Source organism: Lepus europaeus, chromosome 1, assembly GCF_033115175.1.
Source record: "Lepus europaeus isolate LE1 chromosome 1, mLepTim1.pri, whole genome shotgun sequence".
NCBI lineage: Eukaryota > Metazoa > Chordata > Mammalia > Lagomorpha > Leporidae > Lepus > Lepus europaeus.
This window is the reverse complement of record NC_084827.1, coordinates 162697478-162716447: the sequence shown is the minus strand read 5'-3', so window position 1 is coordinate 162716447 and position 18970 is coordinate 162697478. Positions and strand designations below refer to the sequence as shown.

Here is an 18970-nt window from a genome sequence, read left to right as displayed (position 1 = left end):
GTGTGGCCCACTCTACTTTGAACTAAACAGGAGTGAGTCCAAATTGTGACCCTTCCATTTTGTGATCCTGGGAAAGTGCCCAACCTCTGTAATTCCCTCCTCTGTTACAACAGGTGGGGGGAGTGGTGGTGCGATGGCGTAGTGGGTAAAGCTGTCCCTGTGGTGCTGGCATCCCATATGGGCACTGGTTCCAGTTCTGGCTGCTCCACTTCCGATCCAGCTCTCTGCTATAGCTTGGGAAAGCAGAAGATGGCTCAATTGCTGGGGCCCCTGTACCGGCATGGGAGACCCGGAAGAAGCTCCTGGCTGCTGTCTTCAGATCAGCACAGCTCTGGCTGGGTAGATGGGAGACTGTTGCAAGCATTATCAGAATATACCATATTTAAAGTGCCTAGAACACTTGGGCCACTGACACAAAAAATGGGGCTGGAATACCTGATTCTAAAATCAAGGAATTAGTAAATACCAAAAGAACTGATGGAGTAATTCTAACGGAACTGTGTGGCTCTCACACTTTCAAACACTTCAAACCTTTACACCATATTATTATTTTTTTTAAATTTATTTGACAGATAAGAGTTAGAGAGAGAGAGAGAGAGAGAGAGAGAGAGAGAGAGAGAGAGAAAGGTCTTCTTTCCGTTGGTTCACCCTCCAAATGGCTGCTATGGCCAAACTATGCCAATCTGAAGCCAGGAGCCAGGTGCTTCCTCCTGGTCTCCCATGCGGGTGCAGAGGCCCAAGCACTTGGGCCATCCTCCACTGCCTTCCCGGGCCACAGCAGAGAGCTAGACTGGAAGAGGAGCAACCAGGACTAGAACCTGGTGCCCATATGGGATGCCGGCACCACAGGCAGAGGATTAACCAAGTGAGTCATAGCGCAGGCCCCACCATATTACTATTTAATTTTTTTCCCAATACATTCCTGAGGCCTGTGTTTTTTGTTGATGTACCCTTTTTGAGAGCATGGGCTTCTAAATCCTTGTTGTAAACAATGCTTACCAAATTTCTGACATCCTAATATTATTAATATAAATCACCACTCCATTTTAGGTACCTGAAAACATGATGTGCAAATAGACTATCAGAAGGTTAGATAAAAAATAATATTTAGACTCAAGGTTTGTTAATTTTTTTTTTAAAAAAAGATTTATTTATTTGAAGGGCAGAGTTACAGAGAGAGATCTTCCATCTGCTGGTTCACGGCTGCAACAGCCAGTGCTGGGCCAGGCTGAAGCCAGGAACTTCATCCTGGTCTCCCATGTGGGTGCAGGGGCCCAAGGACTTGGGCCATCTTCTGCTGCTTCCCCAGGTGCATTAGCAGGGAGCTGGATCAGTGGAGCATCCAGGACTTGAAACGGCGACATATGGAATGCTGGCATAACAGGTGGCAGCTTAACCTGCTATGCCACAATACTGGCCTCAAGGTTTGCTAATTTTAAGAAGCCAAATAAAACTTCGGCTAAAGTCAGAATTCTAATGTGATCTTGAGGACAGAGGAAAGTGAAAATCTGGATCTGTTGAGTTTGCCAAATTTATCTAGATAAACCAATAAATGGAGAGAGAGGCTACTTTCACATTCTGTACTGTATGAACACGGTGCGGAGGGTCTGTGTTGAAGCAGGAGGTGGAAGAAGAGAGAAGGTCAAGGGACAGAACCACGAATTGGTTAGGATCTCTGATGTGACACGCAAGCCAAATAATTCTGACAGATCTTTCTGTTCCAGATGTTTCTTTATTTCTCTTTTCCAAACACCTTGATTTGTCTTAAAGCCTACGGCGTCATTTACCTTGTTTTTCATAACACACTAGTTTCATTAATTTGGGGATTAATATATTTCAGTATTTTTTATGAAATGCTGTCAAAGGTTTCCACTCAAATACTCCTGGTAACACGCGCACAACAAAGGTAGCTTTCTTTGGTAGGTGTTTTGTTTCCAGAAGCAAAAATATAGGAGACATGAAGGTATTGTAAGGTGATGAGGAGGTATCATGTTATAAAAATATCAAAAGAAAAAAATGGTGAGAGGAACAAATAAGCTAACAAAAGTAAGTGCTACGGAGAGTGACAGAAACGAGAAAGACAGAGAGAGAGAGGAGAGGGAGAATGGAAAGAGAGAGAGAGAGGAGAGAGAGTGACCTTCCTTCTTAGAACAGTTTACTCATCAAGGCACCAAAGTAACAGTATCTTAGTAATAACCACATTCAAATGGTCTTCCTGTGTGGGTCTCACTTTGGGGTCCAGCTAAGTGCCTCAGAATCTGAGACATCTCACTGAATCGTGGGTGAAAGTCCTGTTCAGTTTTTCCACTTTAAACATCTCTTACAACAATATAGCTTGACCATTGCACTCAGCAACGCCACGGTGCCTTTTAATCTCCTGCTAGACGAATGGATTAAAGAGGGGCCTACAGGTTTCGGCACCAAAAAGAGGGGGCTGGCGCTTGAGTCTTGACAATATGAGAACAGTATTGGGAAGATTCCTCTTCCTTCTCTGAATTTGCAGGTATAGAAGGTGTTACTAGGGGCTAGGGTGGAAATTAATGTTTGCTGTCTTCTCAAAGGTATTTTAATCACCAAAAGCAAGCAAAGGTGGCCTTTGGCTGAGATATTAAGGAAGAATTAATTGGCTCTATCAAGTAAATGTTAAAAATGTGATAATATAAACTCTGTACACCCTACTGTGTACCACACTACAGAGCAAAGCCCTTAAGAGCTATTTTTATGAAGGGAGTTGAATTGGAAACTGGACTCATGCAGAAATATTTATAAAATGAATAATATTTAAACAAAATCCTTAGGCTAAAAAAAGCATAACACAAACAAGGCACATTTCTTTCCAGGTCATTCTTAGTTGCTCACATTACTACGTACCTGATTCTGGATTCACCAAGAAACTCCCGTACACCCTTTTTAATAACTAGAAAAACAAAAACCCAAAATATGTTAATCCAAAAGCCATTACATCTCATTATTTTTATTTATTTTTTTAAGAAGATTATTTAGAGTGGCTGGCGCTGTGGTGTAGAGGGTTAGGCCTCCGCCTGTGGTGCCTGCATCCCATGTGGGCACTGGTTTGAGTCCCAGCTGCTCTACTTCTGGTCCAGCTCCCTGCTAATGTGTCTGGGAGAGCAGTGGAGGCTCCTGGCTCCTGGTTCTGTCCTGGCCTGGCCTTAGCTGTGCGGCTGTGTGGGGAATGAACTAGCGGATGGAGGATTTCTTTCCGTCTTTCTCTCCATTTCTGATTTTCAAATTAAAAAAAGATTTATTCAGAAAGGCAGAGTGACATACAAGGAAAGAGAGAGACAGCACGTGAGCAGGCGTGCGCGTGCTTCCATCTGCTGGCTACTCCTTACGTGGCCACAATGGCCAGGCCTGGGCCAGCTGGAGCCTGGAGCCAGAACTCCATCTGGGTCCCCCATGTGGGTGACAGAGTTTCAAGTAATTGAGTCATCATCCACGAATTTCCAGGCATGTGAGCAGGAAGCCGGACTGGAAATGGAGTGGCCAGGACTTGATCGAGTGCTCCGATATGGGATCCAGGTGTCCCAAGTGGTGGTTCAACCCATCCCACCAAAATACGCACTCTGATTTCATCATTTTTAAAGCACTGAATGTGCTAAGCTCTTCTTAGGACACCATTCTCTCTGACTTTTATTTGGTGGATGGGAAAGTAGAGACAGAAGGGGAGGCAGATTTATCTAAGCCACTGAACAGGCTGCTCAGAGAACTGAGGTTAAATTTAAAAAGTCCGTTTTGGATTTATCTTTTAATCAAAGCCCATCCCATACTCTTCCAGCTATTAACGCTACTATGTCTATAGAAGGTCGTAAACTCTATATGGGTCTTGCTGCTGCCTCTTTTCTAGCTTTTTGAAGTAAACGACAAACAAGAGTCCCTTTTACAACTCTCTATTTCTTTCTCCGCCAGAATGACTGCTTCACCCAGGGCAAACTGCTTTTAGACTGACAAAGTTTAAAAAACAAACTTTTGGTGTTGGCAGCATGGCACAGCAGATTGAGCCTCTGCCTATAATGCCAGTATCCCATGTGAGCACTGGTTCAAGTCCCACCTGCTCCACTTCCAATCCACCAAAAGAGGGCCCAAGTGCTTAACCCCTGCCACCGACATGTGGGAGACCCGGATGGAATTCCAGGCTTCTGGCTTTGGCCTGGCTCAGCTCCAGTTTGGCAATCTGAAGAGCGGATCAGCAGATGAAGATCTTTCTCAGTAGTTATGCCTTTCCAATAAATAATCTTAAGAAGAAAAAGAAAGAAAAGAATCTTTGAGGGGCAGAGAGAGAAATCGACAGAGTTCTCATCTGCTGGTTCACTGTCAAAATGCTGGCCAACAGCCAGTGCTGGGCTGGAGCTGGGACCTCAATCCACATTTCTCACATGTATGGCAGGAACCGAACCACCTGAGAGATGTCATTGCCACTCCACAATAAGGTAAAACTGATATCAACATCCTAAAACTCAGTGGTCTAACAGGCTGCAGAGAGCCAGTCAACTTCTAACCCTATCGCAACAGACACACTAATAATAGTAATTTCTGGGACATTTCCTGCTGGACACATAAAGCATATTTAATCTACAACAAATTACCAGGTTAAAATGAACAGACTTCAGTTTGAATTATAAGTAAGTGTTACACATTTTGCTTTAAAGACTTCCACTGGGCGGAGAAAAGTACTGTGAACCTGAGTGGTCCCAGAATTGAGATTCACATGGTCAGGATGTGTCTGCTATATGCTCAGGGTCCACAGCACTGCTGCATGCAGACACAATAACTATGTCAAGGAATCTCTTTTCCCCCCATTTACTTGAAAGGCAGAGAGAGAGAGAGAGAGAGAGAGAGAGAGAGAGTCAGTCAGATAAGCATCGTCTATCAGTTGGTTTACTGCCCCCCCACATGCCTATAACGGCTGGGGCTGGGGCTGGGGCTGGGCCAGGCCAAAGCCAGGAGCCTGAACTCCATCTGGATTCCCCGCAAGGGTGGCAGGGACCGAAATACTTGAACCATCACTTGCTGCCTCCCAGGTGCACTAGCAGGGAGCTGGATGGGAAACAGAATAGCTGGGACTCAACCCAGCACCCCAGTAAGGGTGTGAGTGCCCCAAGTAGTGCTTACCTGCTGTACCACCATGTCTAGCCCATGTTTATTTTTAATGTATTCTTTACATAGCTTTTAAAAACAAACCAGGAATAAGCCAAATACTTTATGTCTTATTTGAAAAGATTACCCAATGATGGGACTTTTTTTTCCTCTTGTAAGAGGGCTTTGGAAACACTAAGTGTGGCCTGTAAATAGCCCATCAGACAATCATTTCTTACTATCCCACATGCTTATTTAACCATTTTCCAACAGCTGGAAGGAATCCCCAGTCTGTGAAACACGGGTAACAGTGTGGCCCTCAATGTGTGAATCAGTGATCATGCTAGTTTAAAGGCAAAAGAGAACCAATGCCCCTGTAGTTCCTACTTGGTGTCATACAGCCACTGCAAGCTCTCCTACAGAAGAGGAACTGAAGGGAGGGAGGGGGTCAGGTCAGAGTTGGCTGCTGACACAGAGATCTGACCTTTAGGTATCCCAGATACCACTTCTCTTAAAGGGTCTGGGGGGAAAGAGTAGCATGCACATACCACAAGTTTTACCAGCAGGCTATCTCCGAGCTACAATTCTGTACTCACATACTTAGAGGAGGAAGAAACCAAATGTAGGAGAAACCATAGCCGCTAACATTTTATTTAATTCCAAACTTACCCAACACATATTCTAAACTCTATGAAGTATTTAGAGTCAAATTTATACCATGTTCAACTCCTTTGCTCTCTTCCCTTGGCAAAACCAGACGTTTCCTTATTACTTCGCTTGCACTTTTCACGGTGATTCACTTTTTAATTTGTGCCCCTTCTCCCAACCTGACTTCAGGAGCTGGGTGGAGGCAGCCCACCACTGGTCACTCTCAGACCTTCCCACCGTAACAGCAGAGGCGGTTCTGACCAAGGGCCCCTGACAAAGGAAGGAGCTTCCTGTGGTTATCACAGGCTGGTCACTGTTTAACCGAGCCAGGGAGGCCTTCACTGTGCACTCTGTTCCAATGTGGTTACTCCACCCACCAGAGCAGGTGGGGCTGGTTCTTTGGCCCTTGTTAGGGCTGCAAGACCAGCAAGGTGCTCTGGAGGTCCACTGTTAAGAAGTCTACCTTATCCCTGCCTTTCCCTTCCAGGATTATTATTATTGTACCCAGATCTTCACAGTGAGGGCTATCTGGGGGGAATGATTACACAACTGTCAGCTGTCTGCTCAAATGTTTAACACTTTTTTTAAAAAACACTTTTTTAGGTAGTTATTTTACAGCTACTCCAAAGCAGGGCTGCCTTAGGAGCCACTTGCTTTGTCTTGTTTTATCTGGTAAAAGGAGTCAGCCACTATTGTTTATATAAAATTCTTCATGAAATTTCTAAAGAACGAGGTCTTCCTCTTGAAGCTTTTCTCTTTCAGGTGGTAAAATAACCAGGATCCAAATTCTCTAAACTTTCTTCTTTCCTTGAACTTGTGGGGCAAACCTAACACATTTGAATAACTAAGGGAAGTGATTTCCTATGGCTCAGTTCTCTGTCTAGTGAAGATTACCTTTAGAACCAAAAAAACCCATCAAGCTTTTCATCATATTCTTCACAAACAGGTTTTTATTACACAGATTTTAAATAATTTCAAAATCTGCAACTCTTTTCAGAAAGAAAATGGCTGTATCTTCATTCAATAGATTAAGGAGAACTTCATTTGTTAAAACGAAGATATCTGAAAACTGATTCAGGAACTGAGTCATACTTCCTGCTCTGAGACCCAACCACAATGTGCACACACTGGTGTAACAGCATTTTCTTTTTTCCATAAATGGCTCTTGCCAGAGCAAATACAGTTCAACAGGAACTAAACCTGCTACTTTAGCTACCCAAAGAATCCAATGAATGGGCATGGACATTACTTCTGTCTCCTATGGCTGTGGCATGGTAGAGCAGGCCAGCTCTAAAGACCATTAACTTAAAAAATTTAGAGGGTAGTTATTTGTGCCTATATTTCCAGAATGAGAAACTAAGACTATAAAATTTAAACAAGCCAAAGTTATACACCTGCCTTGATAATGTTACAATAGCAGAAAAGAACCTCTCTCATTCTTGTGACAGTTATTTTTGTATTGGTCAAAGAAAAGCATCCTTTGCTGTGTTTTTGGGGAACAAAAGCTATTTTCATTTTCATTGCTTTATATAACCTGGGTAGCACATGTAATTTGAAAAAAGGCAAATCATTTTAAGATTTGGATAAAGTTATTAAGCTTCAGTTAGAGAACATCTTTTCTCCAAGATAAAAAGCAAGTAAACGAAGAGCCTGAGCCTCTCCGGGAAATAAACTCCAGAGTGCTGGCTTGATGAGCACGCTGTCCCGCGTGGCCAGTACCTATTGGGGCGGCTTAGTGCCCCAGGTCTTCTGTACATGGCAAGCTGCCGACAAACATAAGGAGGAAACAAGGGTTCCAAGTACAACGATGTTGAACTTACCTCGTCAGCACCATGTGCCTGAAGTTCTTTGTAGAATTTCAAGGAAATACTGACCATCACCTTTGTTTTGTCTCCATTAGGATTTGAAATATGATAGAGGACTCCATCAAAATCTGCGAGAAAGCACAGAAAACTGAGTAAGCTCGGAATGGGGATAATTTCTCAAAGCACCGCCTAGGTGCAGGTCACAAGAAAGACCCCTTATAAAAAGGCACATCAAGTAAAATGGTACTTATTTTAAACCCATGTAGAGGGAGGGCCCTGTGACATGGCGCAGTAGGTTAATCCTCCGCCAGCAGCGTTGGCATCGCATATGGGTGCCGGTTCTAGTCCCAGCTGCCCCTCTTCCAGTCCAGCCCTCTGCTATGGCCTAGGAAAGCAGTAGAAGATGGCCCAAGTCCTTGGGCCCCTGCACCCACGTGGGAGACCAGGAAGAAGCTCCTGGCTTCAGATCAGTGCAGCTCTGGCCATTGTGGCCATCTGGGGAGCGAACCAACGGAAGGAAGGCCTTTCTGTCTCCTCTCACTGCTTGTAACTCTCAAATAAAATAAATAAAATCTTAAAAAAAAAAAAAAAAAAAAAAAGCCATGTGGGAAGATGGCAGAAACACTGCACTAACACAGTTCAGTGGTCAATGTTTTCCCAAAGGTTCATTTAAAAGTGGTAAGTGATGCATTTCAAACATGTATCAAATTAGGAAGAACAGTGTAACAACCTCTAATCCCTTTCAGGAGGCTTCAGCAATTAGTAACAAGGTCAGATATGGACCATGATTGCCATGATTAGTTTTTGATTCATTTGGAAACAAATCCTACACATCACACCACATCAACCATGAATACCTTGGATCTCAGAATGTTAACTTTAGAGGATTAAAAAGGAGGTCATTTCAAAACATAACCAAAATACCACTATTATGCTTTAATTTTTTTTAAAAAAGTATCAAATATCTACTTAAATATTTTCTATTTTCCCTCCCTAATTTTTTATTTTATTTCTTTATTTTTATTTGAGAGGCAGAGATAGAGAGAGAGGCTGGCAGACAGCCCCAATCTGCTAGCTCACTCCTCAAATGTGTGCAAAGGCCAGGGCTGGGCCAGAATGAAGCCACGAGCTAGGAACTCAATTCAAATCTCCCACATGGGTGGCAGGGACTCAACTACTTGAGCCATCACCTGCTGTATCCCAGGGTGTGTATTAGCAGGAAGATGAAACTGGCCCCTCTGAAAAAAAAATTTTTTTTTTGACAGGCAGAGTTAGACAGTGAGAGAGAGAGAAAGAGAGACAGGTCTTCCTTTTCCATTGGTTCACCCTCCAAATGGCTGCCACGGCTGGCACGTTGTGCTGATCTGAAGCCAGGAGCCAGGTGCTTTTCCTGGTCTCCATGTGGGTGCAGGGCCCAAGCACTTGGGCCATCCTCCACTGCCTTCCTGGGCCACAGCAGAGAGCTGGACTGGAAGAGGAGCAACCTGGACAGAATTTGGCACCCCAGGCAGAGGATTAGCCAAGTGAGCTGTGGCACTGGCCTCCTCTGAAATTTTTTAAATACTGTCATCCATCTTATTTGAATTAGGTTCCAACTAAGATCCACACAATATACATAGTATGGTTATCATTTAAGGCCTCTTCTAATTGACAGGCCACCCCTCATTTTGGGTTCCCTATATCTGCAACACTCAGAAGACTGACTCAGCCTATATAATTCCTGAAACTAGGGGGTGAGTGCCATCACATTAGGGAGCTGACATGAGAGGCACAGAGGGAGCTCTGGCATTGTGAGTTAGGTAGGGTCTGGGATGGTACCTGGCCTCTAATCCATGGCACTTCAGAGCTGCAAAAGTCGCCCATGATCATCTGATCAAGTATTCTCCTTTTACAGAGCGGGGTTGGGGGGAGTGGGGGCTGAATAATCCCTCAAACTTCACAGAGCAAATGTCTACCATCAACACGCAATTCATCACAGGAAATGGAAAGCAAGAAAGCAGTGACATCTCTCAGAATTGCTGAACAGGTCTTCAGCACGCTCATGTCTCCCACTATTCTAGCGCTAGGTAAACGAGGATGATGTCTACTTGAAGATAATAATGTAATTATTTCCAACTTTTTAAAAACCTTACTTTGGCCGGCGCCGTGGCTTAACAGGCTAATCCTCCACCTTGCGGCGCCGGCACACCAGGTTCTAGTCCCAGTTGGGGCGCCGGATTCTATCCCAGTTGCCCCTCTTCCAGGCCAGCTCTCTGCTGTGGCCCGGGAAGGCAGTGGAGGATGGCCCGAGTCCTTGGGCCCTACACCTGCATGGGAGACCAGGAGAAGCTCCTGGCTCCTGGCTTCGGATCAGCGCGATGAGCCGGCCACAGCGGCCATCGGAGGGTGAACCAACGGCAAAAAGGAAGACCTTTCTCTCTGTCTCTCTCTCTCACTATCCACTCTGCCTGTCAAAAAAAAAAAACAAAAAACAAAAAACAAAACATCCAAAAAAAAAAAAAACAAAAACAAAAAACCAACCAACCAAAAAAAAAAAAAAAAAACCACAAAAAACCAAAATAAATAAAAAATAAAAACCTTACTTTGGCAGCCAGCATTGTGGTGCAGTGGGTTAAGCCGTGGCCTGTGACTCCAGTATCCCATAAGGGCGCCAGTTCAACACCTGGCTGTACCACTTCTGATCCAGCTCCCTTCTAACATGCCTGAGAAAGAAGATGCCACCCACCTGGGAGACCCAAATGCAGTTCCTGGATCCTGGCCCAGCCCCAACCTTTGCAGCCATTTGGGAACTGAAATCTGTAGATGGAAGATCTCTCTCCCTCTCTGTAACTTTGCCTTTTAAATAAGTCAATACATTTAAGTAAAAAAAAAAAAAAAAAAAAAAAAAAAAAAAAGAAGGAGAAAGATCAAGGAGACCTCTTGAGCCTTAAAAACAAAAATGAAAACCTTACTTTATACTACAAAATAAAACTCAAACTTTGAAGATATCAGCAGGAAATTTAAATAGTTTACTCAACTCCAAAGTCAGTCATCAATGAATTAACATGAAATAGTTATCTGAGGTAAAGACCTCACAGAGGCAGTACTCAAAATGTCAAAGTTTATTTTAGGAACAATTTCATTTTCCATCTTTTATACTGCGCTCTCTAAACAGGGTTGAAACAAAGACACTTACCTGCAAAGGTTACTTCTACTGCTTCTGGTTTGTTTCTGTAAAACAAACAAACAAACAAAGGCCCTCAGTTGAGCTAATGGTTGTTGCTTGCCTTCAAGAGGGCTTGGAAAGACTCCAGGGCTTCACTTAGGGTCTGACCACTCTTTATACATTTTAGGCTTACTGCTGATGTGAGTACACAATTCACTTTCTCGTGGCCCTGAGCCACTGGACTTGCTTAAAGTGAGAGATAAAAAAGGAAGGACAGCTATAGCTTTTGGTTTTCGCTTGCTCGCGAATCTCTTGCCTTGGTTGGCACTCACTTTCAATTCTGAATTCCTAAGAACACAACATATGCATCTGTACAAGTGAGGCCCAAAATGACATCTTTTGGTCAATGCCTGACAGGCTCTAGGAGTGAACCTAGCAGAAAAAGGCCCAAGTATAAAGCGGAATAGTTTTAACTTGTTCAAGTGCAAAGACGATTCAGGATGATAAAGCCAAACAGCAAGTCCAACTCTGCTTCAAAGGCTATCGAACAGCAGTTCTCCTCCACATCTTTCTCCTGCTTTACAGGAACAGATCATTCACCACGCTCCCTTGAAAGCCCTCTACCTCCTTCTGTTTTGTTTTTAAACTCCAGCTCTGCGTTCATATGGAAGTGCAGCACAAAATAGCACTGTGAAATCGCCGAGAAGAGGCAACACACTTGTTTTTCAACTTCAGCTTTTCATCAGGCTTAGCATCATTACACCTTTGTCGTCTCACCTACCCATCTATAAAACAGGAGAACACAATTGAACCTGTCGACCTCATAAAACTGCTACAGATAAAACAAAGGAACAGGCATGAAAGAACTCACACTGGAAGGCAATGACTGCCTAGCACTTTCTGTCCAATTAATTCCCAGCTTAGCCTTGCACATGGGCTTGGATAAATATGCTGCCTTACTACCTAGAAAGCAGGACAGTGACTCTACCTACAAAAATAATGGTGAGTTAACCAGCAGTGAACAGTTACTTTGTGTCTTTCTCCCCTTCTCCTCAAAGCCAGTGGCAGGAAACAAAAGAAAGACTACAGCCTTACCTACCAGCTACATAAAAGTCAAATGATTCCACGCTGATGGGCTGGCGGACATATATACATTTTCACAGTTATTTTTGCCTATCTTGCTCAAGATCTCTCAAGCAAGTCATATCTGTCATGCTATCTCTGCTCCTTCACCTATGAAAGAAACCAAGCCTGAATTACTGGCCAGAGTTGTTGGGAGAGTAATATAGCAAACAGCTTATGACTGCGAAGATGCTGATGCGGAAGCTAAGCAACATTTTGCCAGGAAACTGGATTTTATTATACACACATTGGCCTCACTGAAAATCAACCTATACACATCACATACAAATTTCCACCCTGGATCTTCAAAGCTATCCATATGTGACTTGGGAAAAAGCACACGGGGTGTCTCTAAGAGGGGAAGCATCATGTGGGTTTATGGACAAACACTGGGCTCAGAATATGAGAACCAGAGAATTTAAAATGCTTCTCAGCTTTCATTTTGAAATTATACCAGGAAACAAAGGCAATGCATAGTCAGCAACCAGTCGTTACCTCCAGGAAACAAGAGCAAAGAAATATATATATATATATATTTTTTTTTTTGACAGGCAGAGTGGACAGTGAGAGAGACACAGAGAGAAAGGTCTTCCTTTGCCGTTGGTTCACCCTCCAATGGCCGCTGCGGCCGGCGCGCTGCAGCCGGCACACCGCGCTGATCCGAAGGCAGGAGCCAGGTGCTTATCCTGGTTTCCCATGGGGTGTAGGGCCCAAGCACTTGGGCCATTCTCCACTGCACTCCCTGGCCATAGCAGAGAGCTGGCCTGGAAGAGGGGCAACCGGGACAGAATCCGGTGCCCCAACCGGGACTAGAACCCGGTGTGCCGGCGCCACAAGGAGGAAGATTAGCTTATTGAGCTGTGGCGCCGGCCATGAGCAAAGAAATATTAAGAGGATGCTTAAGAGGAAGAAGTACCAAGCTACATTTTTCTGGGGGAAACCCTGCTGAACCCACAAGAAAAGCAGTTGATAGAAATCCATATTGCATTACTCAACAGACATTTGTACAAACCCTTGACTGAGCTCCTAAGTTCTACTTCATCAACAGACCTGAGAAAAGCCAACTACAAACAAATAACCTTAGATTCCAAACATTTTGATTCTAAAAGTCTGCATTTCTCTAGGCATAAAATACCCCGAGCACACAGACCCCTAGTGGGAAACATCCTTAAGATCCACCCTAAGTGATTAGGAATATTTGTTAAATCACTGATAGTAATATTTTAGTTTATTCTATGGCTACACAAAAGGGTTAAAGGAGAGACAAAGGCTGTCCAGCATAGCATTAGGCTAAAGGGAATTTCATGTAAAGTCCTCAGAGTTAGAGGTGCAAGAACTCTATGCCCCAACAAGGACACTGCTGAGGGTGAAATACACCCACCAGGAATTTGCTACCGTACTTCTGCATGTGTCCAAAATCCGGGAGACAGAGAGGTCAAACCAGTCTGGAGGAAAATGTAGCATTTAACAGGCCACAAAGATAAATGCTATTTATTGCCCTACCATCTGCTAACGTTGCAGTTACTGGGGGTGAATTTAATCACAGAAAAAGCAGGTTCTTCAGAGCTGACTGTTCAACCCAAGTCCTGTCACTTACTGGCTATGTGACTATAGGCAATGTTACTCCAATGTCACTGAGCCTCAGGTTCCTCTTCCATAAAATGGGTCTAAAACACCGACCTCATGTGGCTACTGTGAAAACTGACTGAGATGACATTATGTACGGCCAAGTGTCCCAACAGGTGTCTCAAGACAGTTAAGACAAGCTGAGATAATGATCCCCACAGCCTTAAGGGAAATCACTGGCAGGATCTTTGGGTGAGGGCATTTACCACAAACATGGTCACATCCTGTGCACGCCTGGAGATACACAAGGCTAGGAATCACAGCAATTCATACACACAGTAGCTACTCACTGTCCACCTCCTCTCCAACCATCAACAGTCCCGGTTTTCTTAACTGTAAGTGAGATCTGCTACCTGTCACACAGGCACATTTTGAAAATAATTGGAACTGAGCTGAAGTGTGTAGGACAGTGCATGGCTCAGACAAGGTGACCAGTGCCAGTCCTCTCCCTCCTCCAGAGGAGACCAACTGTGAAGTTATGGTCAGGAGAGGCTTGGGGATTGTGGTAACTCCCAGAATCAGGAACTGGTTAGTGGGAGTATAAACAGAAATAAGACTCCTAGTAGCGTCAGGCTGTTGTAACGTCTGGAATCCTAGAACAAGCCAGCTGGATGGTCCCCAGGGCTACTGACTGAACAGCCTGAGACACTAAAACACTGTCCATTCATTCAGATGGATCTCAAGGACTACTTTTAAATTCCTTAGAAAAATTTTTCTTCTATCCTTTTTCTGAAGAAGCTTCTGGAATGTCAATAATTAGTCAGTAAAGGACTCCTGGCACCTGCATTACCTAATCTTCTTTCTCATTAGGGACTTTGGAGTTTTTAACTCCTGAATGCATTCTGGGATCCAATTACCCATTTGGACACGTATGTCCCTCTTCTAGCTGTCCCTTGCATGTCCTGAAGTGGAGGAACTACTGAATTCGGCTCATTATAAAGACTTCTGCTCACTCTCCTCTACATCCTCTCTAAGGTTCCCAACACTCTCTCTAAGCAAAGCCCACAAAAACAAACCAGATTACATTAGAGGCAGCCCCAACTTTCTGATATGCCTATCTCAAAATACAAAAATACAGACAGCAAGGATCTCAAAGCCGACTCCCACAAGGTCAGAAGAACTCTAAGTTCCTAGAGAAACCAAGAATCACTCTACCTCATTGCATTCATTCCTTCAAGAACGTTTACTGAGCTGACTATACTCATACACACAATGGAGACTCGGGGAAACAACGATGACTTTTACAGACCCAGGCCTGAGAAATCATTGCTTTGCGGGAGCACAGCTCTGGAGCTTCAGGCCCACAGTGGTCCCAAGGAGGCCAGAGGGCCTCAGTGTAACTCCAATGACCTGTAAAAAGGTCAAGCAAATCTTGGCGAGGCAGGCACTAAATTCCACTTTTTCTAAATGCTTAAACAATGCCCTAATTCCGAATCACTTCAAACCAGTCTGCCTCTCTGAGGACATATGCAGTGTATTTGAGAACGAGAACAAGGTATCAGCAAGATTTAATTTATTCCTTTCTCAAATTTCTCCGCCCACAGCCTTCGCCCACCCAACTGGCACTGCTTGCTTACTGAACTTCACTCCCCCTCACAGAACCACGGCTCCCTACAATATGCACAGGCCGTGGTGAGGAGTCAGCACGCACTTCCAATCAACAGCAACTCGCGTCTGACAGCAGTTCTTCAAGTCTGGACTCCAGGCTCTATCTAAGTTGACAGGCTTTGCTTCAAGGCTGAAAAGGTTCCTGGTGTACACACAGTAATAAAAGAAAGTATTTTGCCAGATTATTTCTGCTTTAATTGGGGGTCTGGGTAAGAATTACCAAATGAAAGGGCACTGCTGTTGCAAAGACCTGTGCAGGAGGTTATTTGCAGCGTTGGGTATCACTTTTTCATCAGTCACGTTCCTGGTTTGGAGGCTGCTGGGAAGATAATTTACCAATAATGATTCCTTTGTGAGGATGCATACACACATAGTTCCAATAAGCCACTTCCCAGGAGTGTGGTAGGAAAAAGTGAAAAGCAATTTGTTTGGAATGAATCTTAGGCTTTGTCAGAAGTGCCTCCAAATTAAAAGGTGATTGTGACCAAATGCGCTCTTAAAGAGTCTGGATGGCAGAGCTGCTCCACCCAGAAGGCAGCTTAGACTTGCAGTCGATGTCACAGGCAGGGAGACTTAGGCGCAGGAGCCGACAGGCTTCATTCAGAACAGTGCTGCTCCACAGGGGCATTATGTGCCTGCATTCTGAAGTGTACACCACAGAACTATCTTCATTTTCAGAAGCCGGGAGCCTGGTGCTGCTCAGAACTTTCTGCAATAATGGAAACATGCCACAACCGCCTAGTCCAAATTCAACAGCTACTGGTCACAGGTGGCAACTGAGCACTAGAAACGTGGCTGCTGTGAGGGAAGGGCTCAGTTTGATTTCACCGTCATTTGTATTTCCACACAACCAGCCACATGTAGCTAGTGGCTATCACACTGGATGTGGCAGGGTTGGAAGACGAACTATAGAAAAGCCTTCTCCCGGCTGCAACTTCCCCAACTGGTTTCTTCTGAGAAGCATAAAAAGCAGGTGGAACAGACCTCTTTCAGCAGGTTCCCACAACGGCAAAGCCTTTTAAATCCCCCACGGCTCTCCTCCAAGCTACTACCTCCCTTTAATGTCTACACCTCTTAGCTCCTCTGTACCTTTGCTAATGTGCTCTCTTAGAAAGACCCCCCACATCAGTTGCTGCCTGGTGCTGAGTGCTGGTAGGATCCCATGTGTTCATGATGGTCGCCCCCGCCACCCTGGGCTGAGCTCGTGGGCAGCACCCTGATAAACACAGCTTCGTTGCTGCCTCCCCTTACGGGTGCCTGGAAACACACTCTGCTGCACCATGTTCTGCCGGCGTTGTACTGGCAACCCCAGGAATGCCCGACCTCCTAGGCATGAGCATCACAGCCTCTTTTCAAAAGATTCAACGAAACTTTCCGCAGAATGGTCTGAGCTCTTGTACTGAAAGCCAGATCTCAAAGGGCAGGTGGGCTGGAATAAAAGCCAACCCCAACCCCTGCCCCCATTCAACTTCACCACCAATGTCTGTCTATTAAAAAAAGTCTAGCAAGTTCTATTCTATGCTTTCCAAATTTGAGGGCCATTTTAATCCCTCTGAAATGATTAACTGCTATTTTGAAAATAATTATAAGAAAGAACTGAAGTTCTGAATGGGCCACACATTTTGGAATCACGGGTTATTAATACACAAATAGATGTGAAAGTACTCCTACACTAAAAGGCATGTTCCCACTTGCAAACACACAGCCATTTATCTTGCAGATCAGCTTATAACCACCCAGGTCTCATTCCTGGCTAGTCTGGACTTGAGAATGCATTAAGATCAGTTGTGAAAATGCAGAAGTGAAGTCAACTTCCTCCTATGTGCAGTGCACTGCTCAGAAAAAGCACAGAGCAATCACCCAAAATAAGATCCCAGACTGAGTCACTTGAGTATTTAAAATGCAAAGAACTGGTAAGAGGGGCTGAGAGTAAGAAGTGAGTTAACCTGAAATATCAGCAACTGCGGGCCCTGGCAGGAAACCGTTCTGCTCACTGTATGCACTGCTTCCAAGGAAAGTAGTTCGTGTTCTTACAAAAAAGAGATGGGAACCACAATGCATTCAATTTAAGCAGTGGGCCAGTACTCAAAAAAAAAAAAAAAAAAAAAAAAAAAAAAAAAAAAAAAAAAGCTCCCAAGTCACAAGTTCATTATGACCACTTAAATTTCCCCTCCACCAATCCTGTCCCATCTGTGGCTCTCCAAGCACTGACTTTCCTATTACTAGTTCCCAGTTCACCAGAAAGAGTTTGTACTTATTTCCTCAACTGTGCAACCAAGATGTGAAGCCCCATCGTCCCGGATGCGGAAATGAGGCAAAGGGACTGACCACAGGCCACCAAAAATTAGAAGCTAGAACTCAAGTCCTTGGCTCATGTTTTAAAGGTGCTCTGGGGGAAGCGGCTGATCGTCTTCCACTGAATCTGCTCTCTGACAGTGAAGGCTGCCTTGGAAATCAAAGTCCATCTTTCACAGACAACGGTAAAAAAGAGGTTATCTAAGAACTTCATAGACTCTGGAAGCAGTGAAGTGTGTAACCGGCCAAGGATTGCCACAGAAGAAATCACAGCCCAGGGGTCTTGTATAAGAATTTAAAAGGCCAAAAGGCAGATAAAGGCTGCGGGGTGTGCGGGGTGCAGGCTGCAGAGAGAGCCCGAGACTCTCGGAAGAGATAAGGAAAGGGTGTGGGTGCAGGACTATTAGCTGTGCTTGAGAAATGTGTAACAAAACGGCCCCTGTCGCTCGCAGGAGGGTTCGGGAAGGGAAGCTAGGGAGATGGCTGCAAGGCTGGGTCTGCTTTCCGTCCCCCCTCGGGCTCCCTTTAGGGGTGGGGGCGGGATGGAGAAAGCCGGTGGTGATCTAGGCTTGCATCTTCTTCCCTCCTCCAGTCCTGGGAATTGCTGAAAACTCCTTCCAGCCCAGTCGCAAACCGGCTCTCTCCGGGTTCAGAACAATGACGGGGACACGGAGGCCGGTGGGCTCCTCGGGCTCCAGTTCCGGCCCGAGCTGCCCTCACGTCCCACAGGTCCCCTGGCCCTTGGCACGCACACTCCGGTCCACTCGCAGCTTCCGCATCCCTCCTCCGAGCCTCACCCCACGCATCCCTGCCCCTCACCCCGCCGCGCCCAATCGCCTCCCACGTCTCTCCGCCGGGGCAGCCCCTACACACTGCCAGGCCTCCCAACTCCCTCCGCCAGGCCCGGGGGGGAAGCTGGACAGCACCGGGGACTAGCGGGGCTCAACTCTGCCTTCCACGCCGCCCCGAACCCCGGCCCCGGGGCGCGCGCTCACCCGGCGGCCGCGTTCTCGAACTTGAGAGCGAGCGTCTCCTCGATGATGCGGTTGTTCACCTCCAGCAGGATCATGGCGGCGGCTGCCCCGGACAGGGGAAGGAGAAACAAGGGCGGGTCAGGGTGGGTAAAGGAGGAAAGGACGCAGGGAGCGGCCCTGTGGCCCCTGAGGAGGGGGGCTGGGTGGGGTAGGTGACGGGAGAAGGGGAGAAGGGAGAGGGGCCGGGGTGGAGAGAAGGGGAGGACGCGCGCCGGCCCGCGCACGCACGGGCTGTGGAGACACCCACCCACCCGACAGACCTGGCCCCAGAAGCCTCAACCCGCCTGCCGAGCCGCCGCCGCCACCGCTGCCGCCTCACCGACAAGCCCGGTCCCCGCCCAGCCCCCGGCTCTAGCCGGCCACTTCCGCTCTCACACCCACTTCCGCTCGCCGCCCGGACGCGCGGCCCCGCGGCGCCATTTCCGCTCCGGCTCCCTCGTGCACGCGCACGCAGGCGCGCCCGGGGTGGGGCGAGGAGGTCATACTTGCGCATGCGCAAAGCCTCCTACCCCCTTTACTTTCCCACAGACCCACCCCGCCCCCGCCCCATCGAAGTCTCTGGGAGCCACCGAGCTGTCATTCCCGGAGCTTGC

General features: G+C 46.0%; 1 protein-coding gene across 1 annotated transcript in view; it reads right to left on the bottom strand.

The window, feature by feature from the left end:
• The window catches only part of ARPC2 (actin related protein 2/3 complex subunit 2), a 30777-nt gene extending 12050 nt beyond the window's left edge, over nt 1-18727 (bottom strand). Inside the window, exons 1-5 of the mRNA XM_062191567.1 lie at nt 18638-18727; nt 18339-18420; nt 10723-10757; nt 7563-7675; nt 2872-2917 (exon numbers count right to left, since the gene is read on the bottom strand). Of these exons, the coding sequence (XP_062047551.1) occupies nt 2872-2917; nt 7563-7675; nt 10723-10757; nt 18339-18412 (268 nt within the window). The 5' untranslated portion in view covers nt 18413-18420; nt 18638-18727. The remainder of the gene's footprint in view (nt 1-2871; nt 2918-7562; nt 7676-10722; nt 10758-18338; nt 18421-18637) is intronic.
• Nucleotides 18728-18970: the final 243 nt, after the last annotated feature.